Source organism: Alligator mississippiensis, chromosome 2 (genome assembly GCF_030867095.1).
Source record: "Alligator mississippiensis isolate rAllMis1 chromosome 2, rAllMis1, whole genome shotgun sequence".
NCBI classification, from domain to species: Eukaryota; Metazoa; Chordata; order Crocodylia; family Alligatoridae; genus Alligator; species Alligator mississippiensis.
Window position 1 is genome coordinate 137,219,045 of NC_081825.1, and position 24,281 is coordinate 137,243,325.

Below are 24,281 nucleotides of genomic sequence, written 5' to 3' on the forward strand. Positions count from 1 at the left end.
CAGTGGAATAAGCAAAGCTCCCCTCCTCAACCAGCTGAATTTGGCCCACAGGCCATCTGTTACTAACTCCTGCCCTAATCACTGCTATACATTACTGTACAACGAAGTCTGTACACCCCCTGCAGTCCCTTGTTCCTACTGCATATAGCATATGCATCTTTCTGTGGCCTACATCACTGCAGTACCCACATGCCTCAGTGTCTTAAATGTATTTAACCATATAAACCATAAATGTATTTAGCCACTTATCAGATTGGGAAGTACCATATAAGGCACAGAGATCCTCAAACAAGATTTTTTTAGTTTTGTTTTTTTATTTTTTTATTTCATTAATGGAAGCCAGGTAGGTTTGAGGATCTGGGTCTATATGACTTCCTTGAGGTCGCACTAAAATCCATGGAAGAAAAGTGAATTCTAGCTGTGTCTTCTGAGACCCTGGCTACCACCCTCACCACAGAACCATCCTTCTTCTGAGCCAGCATCCACAGAACCTAAACCAGACAGACTACTGGCACATTTCTTGTATTGAAAGATTGTGTATTGGCCACAACTGGGGTTGGAAATTATGGTTAATTTACTGAGACCAGTGAATGAGATGAGAAACATAATTTTCACAGTGCAAACAGCTGACATAAAACAATTTCTTATCCAAACCCCTGAGGCTAAACTGTGGGAAAGAATTCCATTTCCCAATTCTGCTATTGCTCAAACAGCCTTGCTACACTGATTTAAGTTTGCAAGTTATAGCCAGTTTTTATTAAGCTCAGTATGAATTAACTTATTACTTTTCATTCTCTAAAAAAAGAAAAAAAGAAGAAAAAAGGAGAAAAATACATAGAAGGCAGAAAAGGAAACTTGTATTAGTCAAACCTAATGTTCTCATTTTGCCTTCCTGATCAGTGTTCAGTAATGCCCTTTACAATGTTAAAGACAGAATTGGCAAGTATTTAAAGAACACTGTTATTCCAAATGTTCTTGTCCAATTTACTCAAACAATTAATGCAATTATGAAGAGTGAAATGAAACACATTTGCTGGGGGTGGTGGCAGATATTTCAGTATTTTGCTGGTACCTGCAAACACACGCTCCGACATTTAGATTTATCAAGCTGTGTACTTTTAATAGCCAACAAGATTCAGCTAATAAACTTCAATAAGCCTGCCTATTAAATTTGTCTCAAATAGGTTTGTTGTCACTTGCAGCATCTAATCTATTCATTGCGAAGCTATTAATACTGACTGCACTGAAATGGAGTTTCAGCAAATGAGGTTCTTAAGCTCTGGGCCATCTTCCTCGAAATGAAACATTCCATGCTTTAATGGGAGGACAGGAATGAATTTTTCTTTTCTTTTTTTCTTTTTGCATTTGATAATTTCAGACCAAAGTCCCATGCAAGACTCAAACCAGAACTCCATGTTCCAATCATTTATTCATTTTACTTTAATTGTCAAATAGTGGTGCTTCTACCACTGAAAACTGGGCTCCCCATGATTGTCAGTCTCAACTTTTATTGCCTAAAGTTGTCCATATTCTCCTTATTAATACCCAGTTCCTGGGATTACCTTTAATTAAAGCACTGCAACTTAATAGTAAGACACATAATCAGGCTTTCTAAAACTGTTCAGAACCCACATCTGAAACAAGACTTCCAAGATCCTGGCCCCCGAAATAATTGGTGAGATTTTAAAAGTAGCTTAGTATGTTGGAGAAGGCTCACATAGAAAATCTAGTTGTAAGTAGCATCTAGGGAGCTTGTGCTGCTAGGTGGTAAACCTTGGAGAATAGTGCCCTGAGCTGTTTTAATTAACCTTCCCCAGAAAGCCAGTGCTGTGTGAGTGCAGTGTTACATGGTGATCCCAAACTTCTGCCTACAATGCAATGGTCCCTCAAATCTGGGAAAGGTTCACTAGAGGTACTCATCTCACTGGTCCTTGCAAAGTTCTGCTTAGGACACAGCAATGCCCTAGTGCTGTCCCTTCAGGTGATTTATTCTGTATTGTGCACATTTGTACCATCTCTTAATTCCCTCTTATTCTACTTAATTATTCCACAGGTGCAGAGGACCCCATTCTTCAGTGGATATGGTGTTGTCCTGCCATTTACAGGGGCAGTGGTTGGGTAAGGGACATGGAAGTCTGCAAAAAGTGTCTGCACCTTCTGTACATTTTCAGGCATGTTGGAGGCGAGTCAGACGCCACTGCTTGGGGCAAGCTGCATCAGTCATGAGCTTCACTACTCCCCTTGTACTACAATAGTCATCAGGGAGCAGCTGTGAAGAGACCCAGCCACATGCTGACCTTTTTAGTACACAGCCAATTCACTCAGGCTGTGACTGGGGCCAAGCGTTTGCCGCTTTATGATTCAATATTGCAGCCCTGCTTTGTTCATTCCTCCTTTGCATTCACTATATTAAGACTGTTCTGCAGCAATACAGTGCTGGATCTAATACTCCGCAAAGCCTGCTCTGATTTCGGAAACTGCATAGCCTTTAGTTTTCTTCTTTAAATCTGATCCGCCTAATGACCGAACTTCCCATTATATGGCTGTCAATCCTAAAATCAAAGCCAGCTCATAATATCTCCCAAAGGAAGGATGCCACGTCATTTACTGAAATCACTGCAACAAATCTCAGCTAACTCAGGCCATGCAGCAGAGGAAAGGGCAAATACACTGAAAGACAATTGGCAGTGGGATGCATTTTGAACAGCACTAAAAAAGCGTGTAATTGTAAAATCCTTGAGTCTTTCTCCTCAATGCTGGAAATCATAACATTCTTGGCACAATACAGGGGCTGGTAAAAAAAAAAAAGGGCAGAGGCAACATCTAGTTCAAGGAGCACCAAGTGTTACAGAGTTTCTCTTGCACATGAAAATAGGTAGGTGGCCATCATCTAATCCCACACATCTGGAATTCTTTGTTTGCAAGCATGTGGCTCCTGCAGGGTTACACAGCTCTTGTTTTCTAAGTCGGATGCCGAAATTCTGTGCAGGATGATAGTGGATTTTACCTGTTGACTGCTCGTGCTTACATAGGTGGCATAGACAGCGCTTCATTTCCTGGGGCCAGGAGATGATCATCTCCTCATAGGTATCCAAGTCACACTACTGCATGCAGTATTTCACACAGCTCTGGTTATCAGAGAGATGTAGAGGGAAACTGCATGAGTGCAGAGAAGAGTATCTAAACTCAACAAGGAAGTGAATGGATTTAGACAGGAGGGAACACTGGATATGGATAACGGCTAAGTAGTAAAGAAGGGTGACTTGAAAAGGTTTTATGTTAATCCTACAGGTGTATGACAGACCTACACATGAAGCAGGGGGCCAAGGAGTAAACTGAGGAACTGACATTGTAGATTGCTTCATCAGGAAAACTCTGCTGAAGTGCAATGAACAACACTGACAAATGGCCTACCAAGGGAGGGGGTGGAAGACCCAACACGTACAATGTTGAAGTCTATGCTGAACGAGACACAAGAAAATACACCACAGGGCTGGATCATGTGTTAGCAGAGAGAAAGCCAAGGGGGATGAGGGAGACACGTTATTAAGCCTTCCCATCTCTACCATTCATATTTCCCTCAAATGAGTCAGAGGTCCCACTTAGCACTTTGGGGGAGTACAGATGCCCACCCTAAACCTGTTCTGTGAATAAACAGAGGGTTTCTGTCTCCAGGACTAACCTGTATCCCGTATGAGCATTTCATTTCCATTATTTACAATACTAGATAGTTTTAAAGCCATGAAACAAGTCTTTTTAGAACATCAGCTCCTCAGTCCAGGGGCTGCTGCTTTCTTTGTAGAAGATGGCTCTCAAGAGGGCTCAGCAAGAGAATGCTACAGCTAGCAAACAGATACAACTCATGACCCTTAATCCAAAGGAGGCTCATCACTGCCAGCATTATTACACAGACTGGGGCTTGAGTTGAGACCCTCAGACAGGTACATAGGTTCACATTTGCAGTATATTAATTAACCCTGTGTGCCTAACTAGAGACAGATTCTATCCCTCCTACTAGGCGCATAAGTGGACTTTGGTGCCTCAGTCACTCCCATGCCTTCCTGCTTGAGTCCCTAAAAAGCAGCAGTTGCAAAAGGTGTGGGGCTGAATACCTGGAACTCCCCTTAGAAGCTCTGAAATCTGGGCACAAAGAGTAGTTTGGTGCTTAAAGATGCATACAATTGTCCAGTGTCATTTTCTAACTCTTAACTCCCATGGGGTCTCAAGTTAGGAGCATGAACATGGATGACTAATCCAGATATTTTGGGTGGAAGGCCCTCCCCTGATCTTTCAATGGGCTTGCTCACATGAGTGAACTGGTTGCAGGACTCTGTTGTTAATTATTTCTGTGTTCCTCAGTAGTCAGAAAACAAATGCTAGGCACATCTACACTAGATATTACTGCAGAATGGACTAATTAATCCCACAGAAAGACATCACTGTCTACGCATGCAGTGCTATTAAGAAGGAGTAAACTAATCAACTGTGCTGGAGGATAGTACTTGTACATACAAGTACTAGCCTGTGGTGGAGTTCTTTAATCTGCAGCAATGCATGTGTAGATGCTGATGGGGCTGGGTGGGGCATGAGGGTGCTTCAGTGGCGGGGCTGCCTGCCAGCTAGCCCCACACTGGAGCATCCTTGTGCCCCAACCAAACCCTCTGCAGCACATTGAGCTGGGATGGAGCAGCCCCAGGATAGCAAGCTGAGCCCCCGGGTCTCCTGCCAGCCAGGGCTGCTGCAACACAACTCAACATGCTGCCATCTAGGGTGCACATGAAGACACGGCACACAGAAGCAATAAATTCTGGAATGATATGGGCCAGAGTTTATTGCTTCACCTTAAAAGCATGTGTGGATGCATCCACTGTAAAACATTTTAGTATCACTGTATGTAAATGAAAGGAGGGGCATGTGTGCATGACACTTTAACACAAGCTAAATGCTTTTGCACTCCTTTAATGGTGTTGGTGTTTGCATGCGTCAGCGGCGTATTGCACATTAATTCCAGCCGTTCTAGCAAATTCGGTAGTGTAATGCGCCTTAAATGACTTGGGGCGCAGCAAACTAAAACTCCTCCTCTGAGCTTTAGTTTGCTGCCCCTACAGCCACGGAGTGAAGAACCAGGCTCTGTGCAGCTCAGGGGCTCTGCAGGAAGCCCTGCAGGCAGCCTGGCAGCAGCCTAGGACGGCAGCCTCCGCCCAAGAAAAGCGGTGAGCCTGATCTCCCCTGCACCCCAAGCCTGCTTGCCTGTCTGAGCTGTACAGGGGCCCGGTGCTTCCCTCCATGGCTGTGATGCCCCCCAGGACCACCCGAAAAGATTGCCGCCTGGAGGGGACTGCCACTGCCATGGAGGGAAGCAGCAGTCCCCGTCATCCCCACACCCGCAGCAGCTCACCCTCCCTTCCCTGCCACCAGAGAGGTAGGTAAGTCAGCGGAGTATGTGCACAACATGGGGGTTTAAAGGACCCTAAGTTGAAGTGGTGTTTTTAAAAACCCACCTCTTCAATTTAGGGCACCTGTTTCATCCACACACGCCCACTAGTGTGCCTGCTACTTCTCTTTGGACATTTATACATGCAATTGTGGACATAAATTTTATATGCAACCAGGCCCATGTGGCATGTATGATCTTGAAAACTAATTTAGAAATGAGTGCCTATAAAGGACCACCATTAAGTTACAGCATCAACTTAACATCTGGTCAATTTTAAAATAGATCTTAAAAATAAATGTAAGTACTACCACTGCCACGAATCCTGCCTACCAACTTTTGTGATTTTTTACAATTGCAGTTTCTTGTTTTTAAAGAAGGCCCTCTCCTGTGTTGTTTGCTCTGTGAGAGACAAATGACAGAGGAAACTGAATAACTAACAGCTTGTTGCAGGGAAACAGTGAAATTGCCTGTTCTCAGCTGCAAACAGAAAATAAATTGAGGAAAAATAAAACAGAACAAATATTTTCTTCTCTAGCATGTTTCAACAACAATAATGCCCTTAAGGATTACTTGTGCAGTAGTAGATAAAAAATGTTATGGCAGATGTGTGAGATTCAAGTTGATGGTGCCTTCCTGACACCCAGCTGAGTAAAGGAGCTCTCACCTCTCAGAGCTGTTTTGTGTGTTAGGGTTTTTGAAAAATACAATAGGAATTCAGCAGGATCTCTGAGACTGTTATGGTGGCCAGATAAATATGCCAAGTGTGATATACAGAGAGAGGCATATCAGTGCAGCTCTGTGCCTGGGGCACCTGTATGGTGCCTGAGGCAAAGGTAGCTCCTGCCATCCTGATTGAAGCAGTACAATAAGCTGCTGTTCTACCAATGGCTGCTTTTGCACCCCCACAACAAAGTCAGTGACAAGGGCTGCTGTCCTGGTGCCCCTAACTCTCCCCACTCCCTCCTCCCCCCCCCCCCCCAGTTATGCTACAGAATACAGACAGCCCAAGGATTTGGGACTGGACATGCTACTCCAGTAAAACTTTTAGGGTTAGATATTCAGCTGAGCTCAGGGCCTTCCAGGCACCTAAAAGAAGCTACTGAATTTTCAAAAAGGCTCTGTACCCAAGAGCTAAGAACTAGAAAAGGTATGTGTCTGTGTGGTGGGGGTAGGGGCTGAGAAATTTTGAAAAAATCTGATTCTATATGTCTGTGTCAGGTACAGATTTGTGAGGGCATGAGACTTGATGAATACCAACTTTAAAGCCTGATTATTCAAATAGTTTTCTTTTCATCTCTTCATCTTCTGCCTTTCATTTTCCTTAGGAAGAAGTCATCCTGGGTTCTGGTCCAAGCTCCAGGAAAGTTTGTACATTTTACATTAGACATCTAAAAACAGAAATAACCCTAGTAGCAGGACAAGTGCCCAGAACTCCTCTTTCCCAAGTGTTTGTCTGCATTACTAAGTTTGTTCTCTTTCTCCACTCATGCATCTAGCCAGCCTGGCTGCCTTGTGCCCTTCAGTAGAAGGGACACCATGAAGGGGACACCATGAAGTCTAACCCACCACTTGGTGTTTGGGACCTTCTTCTGGAAATTGAAAGATGCTGGCTTCAGTGTTCTCAGGTCGAGGAGGGCCGAAAACCAGGTCTCCTACTTCCTGGGCAGGTGCTCTAGGCTTGAGGTGACTGTGTAACTGTAGAAGATGGGAATCTCCTTTCTGGATGCCAAGAAGATTTCATAGACATAAGGGCTGGAAGGGACCTCACAAGATCATTGGGTCCACCCCCTGCCCAAGGGGCAGGAAGTCAGCTGGGGTCAAAAGATCCCAGCAAGAAAGGCATCCAAGTGCTTGCACCACCTCTGGGGGGAGTCTATTCCGGGACCTGCGGACTCGGACGGTAAAGTTTTTCCTTATATCCAGCCTGAAATGGTCTTCCAGGAGTTGTGACCAATGATGGAGGCTTGTAACTTGAGATCATGTCTGTCACCTATGTTTTGAGGAGAGGTGGGAGTTCAGACACACCCTATATTCACTGTATCTCTACACATCTCCTTGCCCAGCACATAGGCCGTCTTTATTTTAGGCACTTCACCCTGTTGACCTGGAACACTGATCTTGAAGCAAGATGCTTATTGTTTAGGAGATATGATGGCTAAAAGGCTGTTTGTTCATTACCAATGGTCGAAAAGGCGGGTCTGTATACCTCTTGGCATCCACTACAGGCAATGTGTTTATTTGATTAAAGGATGTTAAATAGCAAGCATCAGTGTTACATCTAAAGTCATATTAGGTTCTCAGGACAGTTTTTAGATGGCTGGCCCTGGAGAAATTCTGATTTGGTAAAGATGCGTGCCAGGGAAGATCACACTTCGGAGCATAATACAGGGGTTTGTTGGCTGATTGTGGGAGACACTTTCAAGGATTGTGACCGAGGTCTGCACAACCTGTCACCATGAGGGAAAGGGAGACAAAGGAGAATGACCCAAACCAGGTATCCCAAACCAGGATACTCCAGGCACTGGGCTTATGCACTTATGGCACTGACAGACATGAAAAAATGAAAAAAACCCAACAACCCAGCGCTTTACTGGAAAGGCAGTGCATTAGTTCAATCCGGCTCCACAGCATCTGTATAGATTGGGCACTTCAGTGGGGTTTTTTGGCACTTTTATCTAACAGCTGATTCAATTGGCTATTAGATAAAAGTGCCAAAAGACCCACTAAAATGCCTGATCTACACAGACATTGGGCAAGCCAGGTCCAACAAATATGATGCCCCTTCTGGGCATGTGCTGTGCTCAGTGCAGGGGTCCACTGAGCTTAAAGTAAAGCACCGTTTTGCTTTTTTCCCCATGTTAATAAGCAGTCTTAATGTCTTTTTAATAGCACTCCTTTTCTTTTACCATATTGTCCCTTTCCCTTCACTTGCAATGCCACAGTTACTAAGTTGTATGTTTTCTAAAGCCTTCTTTTAGCATGCATACACCACTGTGATGGTGTGTACCAACCAAGATACCCTCAAGCCTGCTTTGCCCACCCATGCCTGCACACATCCTCCAAACACAGAAAACACACAAGTGAGGCTACTATGGAGTCAATACAGCAGCTATTTTCAACCATGTCAGAGACTGCACTCTCAGTAGTGACTGGAGAGACACACCTGAGTGATATCACAGCCATATTTCTGGGTTTAAGCCATTAGAGTGGGTGTGCTTAGGGGTAGCATCAAAGGTAGGACACGTTGCCTTCCAAGTGCAGACATGTCCTTTGTTTCTTCACACTGTGACCATTGGTCTGTCTGCATACCTAAGTAAGGCACGGTAACATGGCTGGGAGGCTCAATCTGATGACTTGTTACTATCTGTGAGCACATTATTATGGTAGCACCAAGGATCTTGGCCTCATGACTCTAGGTGCTATAGTTACAGAATTATGAAGTGTTCTAGTTGCTACATCAACACTATAGTCACTGCAGCCCAAGTAGGTTGGTCTGGCTAGCTACCGATAGTTTGGGAACTGCTTGCAGTGCTCTGTAAGTCCCTACCATGGGAGCATGGAGCTCAGAGTGGATTGCAGAAGCCGCTTGAAAAACTGTATGACTACTGAGTTGCACGTTTCTGCAACTACACAACTATTAGCCTGCCCAAATTAACTGGTTTAAAGCTAGCTTAAGCATGTCTCCATGAGCTGTAAAGACAACTTTGACTGTGGTGTAGAATAAACAATGCAACATTTTGTAACCATAATACATCAGAGCATCAGCCTCTAAGTTTGTGAGTGCATGTGCTCAGATAAAACCCGAGACTGGCTTGAATCTTTGAACAAAATCTGAGTATAGCCAGTACTTGACACTAGTCCCAGTGGGGTCAGTGGGGCCCTGAGGAAGCACAGTATATTTTCCATGCGTATGTGGAAATTATGGTTCTAGCAAGAACAAGCTGGATGCAACAGCATTTGGAGCACCGACTGCTTAACTGTGCCACCTTGCTGCCATATCAGCCATGGGTACAGTACAGCCTTACAGGGCAAACTGCAGCGGTAGGCTTCTGCTGCATGGAGACCTTTACATTTTAAAGCATTTTTCTGAAAGCCTGCTACCTAAAAACCCAGCATAATATGGCCACCCACCCATCCACCCCAATGTACAAAGAAGTCCCCGCTGAGTTAACAGTGCAGATACTGTTTCACCATGAAAATCACAGCTTAATTACATCTTCGGGTGGGTGGGAAGGATTTGATAGGAGATTTCATTCTGAAAACAATCAGGTCTCAGTTGGGTTAGAAATCAGGATATTAATGTTACTCATTTTAATTTTCCTCTCTGACTCAGATTCCCACTGTTTGAATTTGAGCTCAATTTGTTCTGTTCATTATGAATGAATCTGCATGAATTTGACATTAAACTGATTATTTCGGAAAACAGTAGCAATAATTTCCCCTTTTCCTGTGTACATTTCAGATTATGTCTGTGTGGCTGACAAAAAAGATGCAGAGGAGAAATAATAAGGCAAAGGGAAATAAAACATGCATTTCAATGTTATGGATGGGTTATTTAGATGGGACATGCTATTATATTTATCCATTATGGGGAACAATAGCCTGATAAAGATGCTGCCCTCATTATATTGGTGAAAACCACACATCAGTAGGTTCACATTTTCTGAAAGCACGCACTAACTGTGATTCTCAGAAGAAAATGTTCTGACTAGGAAGCTCTATGGGATCTCTCTAATTTTCCATTATGGTCTTCAATGCACTGATGTTACAGGGTTTTTGAACTTCAAAGTGTTTATAGTTTATTATGTGGCAACTCTGGCATCAACTCACGCCCATCTAGCAGCCCTGTCAATCATCCTCTTCATCTTTCTGCCATGCCTCTAGAAGCTCATTTTTCTGGTCCCTCTTCCCCATAGTCCTTCAAATTCATAATATTGTAATTGGGTCAATGTGGTGGTCTGTTGGCCTAGCAGTAAAATTCTATTTAGATTGTGATGGGTTCTGGGGTCAAATTCTGCACAAGACCAACTTGGGATAGTAAAAGTTTCATGATAGCTTTCTAAACAATATGTTCTTTTTCAATTAGAAGTTATGATCAGGAATCAGAGAGTGACATTCTGTGCCTTGTGTTATGCAGTAAGACAAATCAGATGGTTGTACTGCTCCCTCTCACCTCAATAAAGCCCCAGGGCCAGACCTACAGAAGAACTTAAGCACCTCAGTCTTGTCTAACTCAGTCTTGTCAGTCTTGTCTAACTCTCCTAACAGGTATCAAAATTTCATATGTGCCTAAAAGATCTATTTTTGAGCATGTCCAGAACCGTCTAAGCCCTGCCAGGCCTGAGTAGCTCCTCACTGAGGAGGTGTTCTGCCCAAACTGGTAGCATTCTCAGAGGATGCCTGTCAGTTGCGGTTACATACACAATTTGGCTGGAAGATGTGTCGGTGGCAACAGTATCCCCCCTAAAACAGTGTAGTGATTAGAGAACATGCTTACAGTGTGGGAGACCATATTTTGCTCCCCAGCTTTACCCGAGAAGATCTGGAACTGTCTGCTGCCTCTTCATGGACATTTTGCATGGCATTTTTTGAGGCTGGGTCCTCTCAACTGCTTCTGACGAATCTCTTCCACTTTATATGGCGTAATTAAAAGTTCACTGGACCAGAGAGAGGAAGATACCACATGGCTCTATACTCTACTGGTAAAGACACACACCTGGCAAAGGGGAGACCTGAATTTCAGGCTTTGCCCCAATATTCAGTAGTTAATCACTTCATGATTAGGCTAGAGTCATGGGGCATTTATAGATATGCTCCAGAAGTCAAAGGGAAGGGGGCACTTTAATTAGCACAGCTCTGAGAGCTGTGATAATGAATGAGCTCAGAGTGACACATGTATCAATGTCCCCGTGCTGAAAAATGTCGGTGGGGCGCTTTGAACTAAAACTCATCGAATGAGCTTTAATGTGCCCCATCGCCATTTTTCAGTACGGCCCCAAAGTGCTACTGCAATACAATTGATAATTAAGAGAAATAGAAGTTTCTTTAAGTGTGTATCATAAAATATGCAGGAAAGGTTCTTTGAGTAAATGTGATATCTTTTATTAAACCAACTGAGTAGTTGGAAACAAGTTTTTTCTTTTCCCCTGCTCTCTTCCCCTTAACCCTCCCCCCTCTGCTTTACCTTTTGTCTAATTTCTCCCTATTTACATTTTCACTGACATCCAGCCACACTTTTAGCTTCTCTCATTTCTTGGAGTCTCAGAACAGCAAAGACTCCCCATGCCTGGAGAAGGGTGACTGTACCGAAAGCTTGCCAAGAACATTTTTCCAACTGCTCTGTTGATCTAATAAAAGATATCACATCCACTCAAAGAACCTTGCCTGCCTATATCCTTAGATCAACATAGCTACAACCAAAAACACAGTATCATAAGATATGCTTTTACAAGACAATACCTTCTAAATGGTTACTGCTTCTGGGACCCATTTCCATAAAACTGCAACCATGAAGTGCTGTTCCTGTTGCAGCCTTTGTGTACTTTACACTGTTCAGTCTCAAGAAGCAAGGCTCTCAGCTGAAAGTCCATCCCTATTGACTCCTATTATGAAAGTTCAGTGCAGCTCATTTACTGTCTTGTAAAGTAATGTCTATTCCCTAAAGGTAACCATGTAAACAAGGGGTGGCTGATTCAGGAGACTGCTGAGTCAAAAGGGAAGACATGGCAAAAAGAACGTAAGCCAGTTAGTAGGTTTCAGAGACAACCTAAAACAACCTGCCACTAGAGTGCACACTGGCCAGGTCTACATGAGACACTGACTGTGCAGTAGCCCAATAGTATTGTGCAGTACTGTCGCGTGGCAAAAACCATGATGCAATGCTACTGCACAGTAGTATTAGGCTATTGCACAGCAGCATCACAAAAAAGGTGTTCATCCATGCTACTGTGCAGTAACTCAGTGTACTGCACAGTTATTTAGTACTTGTTTATATAAGTACTAAATGACTGTGCAGTAACAACCGTGCAGTCAGCATCTCATGTAGATGCAACCACTACTACCTTTTATTTATAGGCCTTTATTACAGCTCTCTCAGAAAAAGATGCTTATCAGCTTAGCACTTTGGAAGAGCTTTACAACCTCAGAGCCCCATGAGCTTCATGGTGATGCTGAGACACTTGTCTCTCAGGTCATGATGTTGCTAAGGAAATTCATTCAGTTCAACTCAAATCTCTCAGAACTTGTCATCTTTTAGACCTTGCTCAAGTTAAAACTCAAGAGTTGCAAGCATCTTGAGTTCTACCTACATAAAAAAAACATTAAGTAGATTGTGGTGATGCTTTTGGCTGTTCTATTATTGGTATAAACTGTAGCTCAAGTCAGAACAACTTATTAGATGATAACATGACTACTCTGGGCTGCAGACTCAGTCTCCCTAGACAGAGCCAGTGTTATTTCATAACACGCCCGCTCTTACTTGAGTTAGGCTAATTCAAGAGGAGTCAACTCCAGCAGAGAGAACTTGACTTATCTCTGCAGGGGAGACACAGCCTTAGAGTTAGGAGACTGAAACCAGCTGTAAGCAAAGACAACAATACTACAACAGCACCAATTCCATGTTAGACATAAAAAGTGATACAATGTATATGGTGCACCACTTTTCAAAACAAAGGGATGGAATTGCAGGTAAGCTGTATGAGTTTTGAATTTCTCACCTAAAAAAGGGCAAGTCAGTAGGATGATGGAAAGAGAATTGTGGGATGGCATAAGAGGAATGAGTGACAGAAAGGGCAGAGGTCAATTTGTGGCAGGAAAAGAAGGAAAAATAATGTGGTCCTTGACTATCAGGAGGAAGATGTCAACTTAGATTTTGAAACAAAGATGGAATCCCAGGAGATTGCTCATGGTGAGAGTTCCAGGGTCCTGCTTTTCAAAAGAGGAGAATACAACTGACCTGATTCTCCACTCACCTCTGCCCAAGTTATAGAAACCCTCACAGAATAAAGAAAGTGTGAGAAAAAAGAAGAAACAATCTGGATATATTTTGGACAAATCTATAATTTAGAGCTACTTCCAACAAGTGGGCAGAAAGGAGCCTACTACTGATAATGTTTTGGAGACAGGAGTCAGAAGACTTTTGGTTACAAACTCCAGAACATGTCCATGCCAGAGAGGGAGTTTGAGGCCATGTCTTGGGTTTTTCACAGGATAAATGAGAACAGAATTCAGGAAGAGGTGAAGGGGTAGCTTTCCAGGTGACAGGACTTTTCTTTCCCCTGTGAGTAGAAGATGAATTGGGATTACATAAAGCTGAAAAGGGGTATTAAGAGAATTAGAGTCTGAAAAGACAGAAAATAAAGAATGAATTTTCTGTCTTCAAAGGACATGTTAGAGTTTCAAAGACAAGGTATCCAGAGAAAGAGAAGAAGGAGAAAAGGAGGAAACTAACAACAGTATAGAGTGGACAAGTCAGGTGGAAGCCTCACTGTTAATCATCATAAGCAAATAACCATAGAGATAAATGACTTTTTCCATGCTATCCTTTAGATTAGCCAGGCCCCTTGGACTCCTGCAAGCTGCAGGGAGATGGTGAAGAATGTGGGTAGGATGAGTGACAACAGAACTGAGATCAGAGAGAGCTTAGGTACCAGACACACAGGACACAGGTGACCACTTAGCCAGAGAAGCAAGGAAGATCAGGAAAGAGGCTGTTTTGGCTGACATCACTCAAAGAAAAGAAGGTTTTTTTCCAGGAAATCTGAAAAGTTTAGACAAGACTATTGCTCTTTGGGGGGAGAAAGTGGGAGGAAAGATGAATTGTTTCAGAATGGTGAGCACTGTGGAGGGCACCGATTGACTGAGTGTGCTTGATTACAAATTGAAATGAGTTACACAAAGCCACCCTAATAAAAAGTTGCTAACACTGTTCAAAGTGTGCCTGAATGCAAGTTAGTCCCAGATCCACTGGAATGACATTTCAATCAATTAATTTCTTTTATAAATGAGCAGACAAATAATGAACTTTCAGACAAATATGAGGACTGTAGAAACTTATGAAAAGGGATGTGGGTCTATTGTGTGAACCACTGGCAGGAAAAGATGCAAAATGTACATTCAAGGCTTGTACATTACTCCTTTGAGCTTTTATTTTGTACTTGCAAATAAAACATTAATGATGCTGCTTCTTTAATACTTGATATATATATATTAAAATATTAAGAAGAATAAAAGAACTCTGAAAATTGTATTACAAGATCAGTCCAATAGGACTCTCACTCTCTTCTTCTGCGAGGGATTGGAGAAGTAATTTATGCATAAGGTTACAAAAGCCCTAAGGCTGTTACTATGTTCTTCCAATTGAAATATACAGGATAAACTTCAGGCTTTGTTTCCTAGCTCAGTAGCTTCTATAATGGGTGATCACGTACTCATTTTGGTGCCAGGACCTTTTGTAGCTTCTGTATGTACAGCTGTCTTTATCCACTAACAATGAGAATGTGTAATACGGTGTCTGCTTCCTTTAAAACTAATGCTGCAGCCCCTCTTCTCCATTCTGCAGCTATTTATTCCCCCTGTTGATGAGCATATCCTCAGACATGTGGTTCTATTGTTTTATATGGCATGACTTTCACAGGTAAGTACTAACTGATGGCAGTGAACGTTGCCTAACTTGGGCCTTATTAATCTTACTTTTGTGAAAATCTATTTATGTTCCCCTTCAAGACTGGGTAAGAAGAAATAGAAGGCAACCACCCTGGAGCTTTGCCATGATTCCCATTTTAGGGAGACACCTTCAACATTGAACAAATTACTTAACCAGATCGAGGAAGGACACCTTTCCTTTACTGATAAACCCAAGAGATTTTGCTTCAAAGGCTTTCCTCTTTATACCCCCAGCTGTATTTCAAAGTAAGTCAGTGCTTGCATTATTGGATACAATTTACATTTCATGCTTTGGACAGAGAATGGACTGCTGTTTGCAGCTCAGATTGTGAGGAAGATGTGGGAAACCAGGTCTGACTTCAGAGTGGCCTTATGCTGCAAAGTAGAACCTGCAAAGCAGCACCAGAAAAGCCAGGTTGTCTGTTTCATCTCTCTGTGTGACAGGGGAAAGGTGAGAATCATGAACGGCAATCAGCTGGGACAAATCAAGTTAAATGGAGGTATCTGTGATAGAAGGCAAAATTATGTTTTGTTTTCTTTTTTTTTCTTTTTTGATTGTTTTGGACCAGCAGTTAGTCCAATAAAAAACATCACAATACTTCTTGTTTGTTTCCTCGACCACCAGGACTACAAAAACACTCCAAACCTACTGTGATGAAAGCGCACTTCACATGGTTGCCTTTGTTACACGATGGCCAACAAAGTGGCCACTTCCTTCTACTTCAGTGAACCTTCAACAAAGAATAAAATTAAAAAGGAAGCATGAATAATGAGATATCAGTATACATCCACCTGCTTTTGCCTTCAAATGGGTGTGGGCAATGCGTATAAGCATTTAGGGAACTGAGCTCAATGTCCTTGGTGTCCTAGAGTGGAGTAGTCATTGTTAGTAACTGCAGAGCCCAAATACAGAAGGCCCCACAATCTCTTTTATATACAGGCAAAATTATAAATGAAATCAATGGGAGTTTTGCCTGAATAAACGTAAAAGAGGATGAATGAGTCTCCTCTCACATCATTTTTTCCTACAATGAAGCACTCCTATAGACCTAAGTGGAATTATTTCTGATTTGCACCAGTGTAAGTGAGAAGAGAATCAGATGTGGGCCAAATACTGCCTTCTTTTCACACCAGCATTTAGCTGCTGGACTTACAGCACTGAAGCCAAGGTATGACACTGAGGACTTTGCTCATAATTACTTACAGTGAACTATCAAAGTAACTTAACCAGAAGTGAAACAGCAGTTTTTGAGGCTCAGCAATCCCACTATTTCCATACAATCATTTTACTGTGGACCGCTCATGAAAAACCTTTTAAAAAAGCTGTTAAGATTTCACACTGCTCCAGGTACTGTACTTTGTCTAATATTACTCTATTGCCATACATTTCGGAAAGACTTTCCTCTCCAGTTCTCCAGATTGCTCATATTAGTCAGGCATTCATTTTGGATATTAAGATCACTGAAGATGATTTTGTTCCAAGTACAAGTTTTCTTTAAGAATGTGTTCAGCAGTACATTTTTGCTTCCACAAAAGCCTAGGGAATTGCTTTATACCTGAGACAATGGTAGTGTTCGATGATGCTTAATAGACTCTATGGTCCCATAACTGCCCATTTTCACTACTAGCAATGAGGCCTGACAGCTTACTGTCTTATGGTGCTACCAGTTGATTGCAGAAAGAAGATTTCATTTAGTTCCCTAACTTACTTTCAGAAATTAAATCCTTGAAAATGCATATGTAAAAAAAAAAATTAAAAGGGAAACAGCAACAATAATAAAACATCTTCCCAAACTAATGAATAATGGAACATACCACAGTCCTAAAAATTTTTTCTGTCTTGAACATTTTTCTAGAATAACGTCGGTACAATGGGAGGTAGTGTGAGGGGGAAAAAAGGACAATACGTTTGGCATCCTTAAAGTAATCACAAAAGTTATACATATGAAAAATAATTTATAATTACCTCTGTTGAGTGAAGCTGAACTGTTTATATCTCCAGTAATAAAGGAAGACTCGGACTGCTTTCGAACTGTGTCATTCCACATCCGACGAATACGGCTCTGAAGAGGGATTGAACCACAGCAGGTAATGAATTTTTAGCAGCTGCAGATAGGTTTCTTTCTGCCTCACTAAAGACGGCTATTGGCATCTCTAGCTCAGGATAAGACTTGTTTCTATCCAGCTGTAAGTAAGCAGTTTCTGATTGGTTGTAACCTACCTATTGCATACCAGACACATCATTCCCAGGCTTCATAACATGAATTTATATCTCAAATAAGAAGTGCATCACAGGATACCATATATTTTCTAAATCTTAATAAAAAAACAATACAGGCCATGAAAAAGAAACCCCTCCAAATCCATGTGGGATACTGTTCCAACAATGGAGCATTGAATAACTGAAACTAGCAAATACTAGCGCATATGGGTCTGAAATTACCTTGGTGTATATTGATTTGTATGTTTTTGTAAAGTATAATGGAATAGCTGTTATATGTCTAGGCATCTCTGGATGTACTGAGGTTTTTTTCACAACTCGATTATTCATCACGGCAAACATTAGAAATAACTACAAAATAAAAGGCCTTATATTTTCATAATAAAAAAAAATATCTGATGGTTTGGATACTGACAGTGCAGCATTCTTGGGTACAACATGAACACAGGAAAGTGATCTTATCCTACTGTCCTGAATTGTGTGCTTTTGTTTCAATTCTCAGATGGGTTGTGGAATATTTATATACACTACTTCATGCCACAATCTCCCTCCTCCCAGTCCTTCACTTAAAATCTATGGCCAGGTTTCCAAAAAATTAAACAGCTAACGCTAAGTCCAGATTTTCAGAAGATTGCTATGACCTACAGCTCTCGTTGTTCTCTGAAAATCTCTCCATTTCTTTCAGGTGCCTAAAAGGGGGGGAGGGGGGGGGGGGGGAGGTTGATTTGTGTTTTTGAACTGTTGTTGATTATTTAGGTACCTAAAGAGGAGTTGTTGTGTGTTGAACACTTTCAGAAGTCTGACCCCATATTATGGGTTATTCTCCCCTAGATCAGGAGAGGCACATTCCTGAGCTGCATCTCTTGACCTTAGGAGTGGAGATTTTTTAACAAAGCTGCACACAATAAAAAAGTTTTTCTCTTTTTCCACTGGAACAGAAAGAGTTTAATATTAGGAGGGAGGAGTGATGGAGAGCCCAGGGCTTTGCAGTCATGGAGATACAAGAGGGTGTGCCCAGTCTCAGACTGTGTAAGTATGCTGCCTTGACACTGTGTGTCAACAGATCTACCAAGTATTGAGAAACATTTGTCCAACCTCAGTGACACAAGGGAGGGGAGAGCAGAAAAGAGATATTGGTCTTGCTCTCACCTGTGATGTCCATGAGATGGCACAAAGGAGAGAAAGTTCAGTTACTCCTTATGGCATGGTGAAGGCTGGGATATACTAAGAAGTGTAAGGGAGTTAAGAAGGTGTCTGGCACTGTTACATTCCTTAACATCTGACTGAAAATACTGTGAGAACCCATACTGGTTATATTTTACATTACTGTTTCATTTATTTGTGATTTATACTAAGTTAATAAGTTAGAAGTGGGTCATAGCTATGAACAGTATGTCAGCCATGAACAGCATGTCACAGGTCATTCAATCCATACAAGCAGGAGGAGTTACAGGTGGTCATGAGTCCAACCTGTTGCACCTCATAATAACTGATGGGCCCTACATTAAAACATCTATTAATCATGTATTAACCTTTACAGACTTTCCAAAAGAGGAAATCCTAGTGTCCCATTTTTTAAATGATATTTAATTATTACTGGGGGACCAAGTCTGGGTATTACTTCTAATGCTTTGGAGTGTCTTTAAGATGGGGTGGGGGAAATCCCAAGATTTTTTATTTCCCCTCCTCCTGCCCCACCTTTCAATGTGTATTTTGCTAAAAGGAAAAAAAAAGCTTGAGTGCTTTCAAGCAGACCCATATCATTTCTCTAAAAATTCTCCAAGTTTACTGGCCTTAGGTGACCAACAAATGGCATTAGATGCTCTCCATAACACAGTGGGATCATCATCCATTTTTTGCTGTCATTTTGTATGGGTATATTTTAATGTTCAGGAAAGATGCTGATGGCCAGGCCCAGAGATGGGAATCCTCTGCTGCTATGAAGAACCAACAAGCACTGCAATGGCCAAAGTACCTCAATTTTTACCTAGAGGGATGGCCTCTTTTCTCTCCAAGGCACAATCATCCTTCAGCTTCAGTGTTACAGCAGTCAAAAGAAATGCCTATCGGAGTTAACTGTAATGATCATTTCTGTGATATGGGCACCTACCTAGTCATAAATAGGGACCTACCCAACTCACAAGAAGAGAAATCAATTTTCACAGCTTGGTCATGGCCTAAAGAGCCAATTTCACAGTCATTTTGCAGTAGCCCCACCCCTTAGCATTGACTGGCAGCCCCAGGGGGAGAAGGGACTAGGAAGTGGATGCCATCTTGCTTGCTGGCTGCCCTTCATGCAGCCCTGCCTCTCAGTGCTGATTAGTGGAGTGGCATGAGGGGGCAACTGCCATCTTAGCTTCTTCCCTTCATGCCACCCTGCCAGCCAGCACCTTCCCCTCCCAAGTGGACTATAAGGCTGGGCTGCAACAGCAGCAAGGACCACTGGCTCCCATTAGGGAGCCAACATTTTTTTGTTGGTTGATTTCCTGAGAAAGCACAGCTAATCCCATTTTTTGTGGAGATCACCATTTTTTGCGTTTCCCACAAAAATTGCAAAACCAGGATTTAAGTACGGCCCTAGTCATAAATCCTATTGGATCAACACATTTCAATGGCTACCAAACAATGGTCAGATGTAACAATTTTTGGTCATGACTGACAGGTGTGGAACTGAATGAGGCAAAAGACTCTACAATTCTACTGCCATTTGCCCTGAGTTGGCCCAGTTCCTTGCAAACACCAAACAAGAGCTCTTGGATGGCATCTTGGAAAACTTAAAAAAATAAATAACAATTTGCATCTAAAATATAAATCACAAATGATGTTTTCCAGGGAGGTTATAAACTGCTATTTGCTGTGTGTTCCTTTCATAATTTAATAGGTGAACTGTCAAGTATAATTAGATCCATTAGTAATACAGAATAAATTTGTGTTTGGTTTCTATTGATTAAGAAGTTAAGCTGCCTCATTTTATATGAACTGTTCTTCATAAATCTGTATCTGTATACAAGGTAGCAAGTAAAATACTAAATGCACCAACTAAATAGAAATTGAATTTTTAGATGACCAAGGCATAACCAGTTTAGAAAATAAAAAGTAGTTTTGAAACCTGGTGGATTTGTTGAAGGGAATTTGAAACCAAGAAAATCAGTAACCCACAGAATTGATTAAAACAGTTAACACCAGTAAATGATCTGTTTCATCATCCATGCTGTATGGAGATGTTTTGTTGTCTTCTCTCAGAAAAAAGGGTAGGAATACTACAGTAATCTTATCATGTAGTACATATATTACTCAGGTGGGGAAAATAGACCATTCTGGAGTGTTTGCTTTCCTCTCAATTCATTTTCAGAGTGTTAGGGGAAACTAATGACAATTACAATTTCAGTAACTAAACTGTATTTGATTATGAGATGTCAGATTTGAAAGATGGGAGACAAACTTAGTTGTTCATTGTACTGGTATAGCTCTGAAGAAGCTCCTTTGATTTCTGATGGCATACATACTGTTTTAGGGAGGATAAGTTAACCCATAATGTCCAAAAGGGGAAATATATACCGCCACACACACACACACACACACACACACACACACACACACACACGTGCGTGTGTGTGTGTGTACACAACAAAACATCTCAGTCTACACACACACACATATACACACATATACTCACACACCAAGTAAAGTCTGGATAGTCAATTCTTCAAATCATTTCTATAATCAACTACTTCCCAATCCATTTTAAACCACACAACATCTCTTTGATGGCTGGATCATTGTGGCACAATGCAATGCTCCCATATAAGAGGATGCCATTTCAAGAATGAATCCTTGACCTTCTGATCCCAAGGACACTGCCTGTGTAAGAGAGTATATAGCAGGAAGGCGAGAGGCATTGCATTCCAACTAATGAGCACTTTTTACCTGTGAGCCTGTGGAATATCGTCCAGGTGTCCGTGACCCAGAGGTTTTTCCTGAGCCTATGGAACTCTCTGTGCTTTTCCCGCTACAGCAATGTGTGCGCAGGCATTTTCCATACTCTTTACGTACCTATCCAACAAAACAGGACCTTCCATTAGCAGGCAGCTCCTCTTCCAGCCAGAGCCTTAAGACTTTTCACAGTGCTATTTTCTTTCTTCAGTGATGTATTAACATTAAAGTTGCTTTTGTACATTTAAAAAGATTCTATTACACTTCACAATAGCATTCCCATAACAGGTTAGCTCTATGCTTATGATATCACAAGGGACCACTTTTATGTAGAAAAGCTGTTCCCTGACATCAGTAGAATTTAGCTACCTCCAAGGCACATCAGGACAGCATGAGAGAAACTAAAGATATACTATTTATGATTGAAAATTAATACCCTCATAGATTTGATCTAAACTGGCATGTTGGCTCATCTAGGTACTAAAAGTTATTGCTTCTGGCAGTGTGCTAGGATGAAAATTGCAAAACTGAAACATACAGGAGGCATTGATTTTATATTCCTTTTCCTACAGTGAAATACAAACTCCACAAAGCTGTGACAACCAAAAACAAAGCTGCTTTTAAGGGTAAGCAGCCAGAGCAATTGCCCAGGATGTCAGGCTTTGCGGAGCTCCAGGAGGTGAGCTATCCTATATGTATGTGGAGAAAGAGTGGGGCCCACACTGTAACCTCTGCCCGAGGCCCCCAGCAGTCTAACACTGGCTCTCCCTTGGAGATGAAGTCCTTAGTATGCTGAGAAGGCAGGCATGGTGCTAACTACCCCAGAGAGACCAGTCAGAATTTAGACAATGTTTACAGGCTAATTTCTCTAGTAGAGACAATGGGCCACATTCTCAATAGGTGTAAACTGGTATCCCTCCAGTGGCTTCAGTGGAACCCTATTGCTTCTAGCCAATTGAGAATTCAGGTTTTTGCAAAACTGAGGTCTATGCACATGTGTGATTTTGCCTATAAATGCACAGAGATCAACAAGAGGTGAAACTGAAAATGCAGAGATCAGCTTGTGAAACGAACGTGAGGAAAGGACAGTTTACTTATCCATTGGAAAATAATACATAGAAAAGGAAATTAGCAGCAGAGGTTAACCTGTGAGTGTGCTGCACTTACAGTTATCTGGTTAAATCTCTCTAGTCTTTCTATGAACATTTCAGAAATCTATTTATGAAACAACTGTTTAAACAGCAAATTATAGCTTTTTATATTGGTCCTTCTTTAAGAGCCTGAGACAAACACAATGCCATGTGTGCTCAATGCGCTCTCGAGTGCCTAATCAATTCTTTGCTGAGAGAAAATAATTCAATTGCTTTAATTAGCCACCTACTGCTTCCCACTGCAGCTTTGTGCTGATCTTTTAGTCCATGGTGGATGGAAAGCAAAAAAAAGTATTTTGCTAAATAAGCCCTTCCCCAACCTCTTGGTTCAAACCAACAGAGCCCTGACATCCAGGTACATCTCAGGAGTCTCCTTCATTCTACAGTGGCACCACTCAAAAGCGACTCCACTGAAATCACCGATGCTTTACTGGCACAGAACTGCCCTGAGACAGAAGGGATTCCAGCCCTGGGGTATGAATAAGTGCCATGATAGTCACAATGTTGTTGTGTTGCTATATGGTGCTGTGCTGGGAAACAAACATTTGCAAGGACTGAGAGTTAGAGAAATAGGGTGTATGGGAATTGTGGTCCAGAGAGAATAGTGTGGAAATGTTATCTCCTGATAAAAGAAAACACCTGCATGTCTGATTAGAAGCATCAGTGAGTCAGTGAAGAGCAGATGCAGAACAATGGGAGCTGTAGGAGTCTTAAAGATGTGGAAGGAGCAGCATCTGTCTCCCCTAATACATAGAGATGCCAAAAGAGCAAAAACAATGCCTGTAAAGGACAGCCGCTACTCATTTCAGTACCTAACAGGACAGATTCTGATGCTTTCCCGCTGCATAGCAGATAGATCCAGTGATATCAGTGGGAACAAGGTCTTGCTGAACTCTGAAAAAGAGCCCTAATGTAGGAAAGCAGACCTATATATTAGCACTTAACACTATCCCCTGGACCTTAGCATGTACTTAAATGCTTTTGAAAATAGAGGGCTAGGAAAAGAGAAATGTGACTGGCCAATAACCCTTCCCTCTTTCCCTATCTGCAGTCAGTAAATGCTCAGAGACTTAGGAGAAATAAAGAGAAGGAATAATACACAGAGAGGTCTGCATTGGTGCTAATGCTCTCATTTGACTAGTGGTGAGGGATGAAAAGTCTCTGGCCCCTTGATGTAATAAGGTATATATTATAAAACTACACTCTATGACATCGTTAGCTGATATACAGAGCTTGCTACATAAAAAAACAGAGACAGAAAGTGAAGACCCCTTTTCAAAAGAAATGCTGAGAGTACCTAACAGGGAACATCTGTAATGTTTCTGTACTATTTAATGTGAGTAAAGGGATCAAAACCTGGCTCTTAAAGATTAATTTATATATATATAAAAAAAAAGGCCAAATGAGTATTTCCAGAAGATGGTCAGCTCTCCTTAAGGCTAAGAGTTCTATATTTTTTCCACATTTAAATAAAAATGGGATCAGTTGAGTTCCATTCTCCTGCTATTTGAAAACTCAAATAGAATTGTCTTTTCTCCTCCAAGGCCTAAATGAATTGGTGATCAGTTGTTGGGTATTTTTATATATAATTTGCTTCCAGCAGTGTGGCTATTCAAAAGCGCGACTAGTACTAGCATGCCCCTATTGACCCTACTGACTCATAGGCTGCATCCACATAAGCAGGAGTGTGCGCTTGCAGTGGCACAAATTTGTGCCACTACTTTGTTCTGCAACGCATGTCCCTGCAAGTACTCTTTGTTGCGGGCCATGTCCAGCTCCTGGCCAGACTCCATGTGCTGCAGGGGATGGGGATGGCTGGGGCACCAGGTGCTTCAGTGCAGGGCCAGCCAACAGGCAGCGCCTGCACTGAGGCACC

The 24,281-nt window shown here is 41.9% G+C and overlaps 1 protein-coding gene across 12 annotated transcripts in view; it reads right to left on the reverse strand.

Annotated features, from left to right (window-relative positions):
* The window catches only part of ADGRL3 (adhesion G protein-coupled receptor L3), a 904,177-nt gene that overhangs the window by 46,679 nt on the left and 833,217 nt on the right, over positions 1-24,281 (reverse strand). For all 12 annotated transcript variants that reach the window (XM_059722208.1, XM_059722204.1, XM_059722203.1 and 9 more), the window contains 2 exons: positions 21,249-21,374; positions 17,067-17,163 (listed from right to left, as the gene is read on the reverse strand). In XM_059722208.1, coding sequence (XP_059578191.1) covers positions 17,067-17,163; positions 21,249-21,374 — 223 coding nt within the window. The remainder of the gene's footprint in view (positions 1-17,066; positions 17,164-21,248; positions 21,375-24,281) is intronic.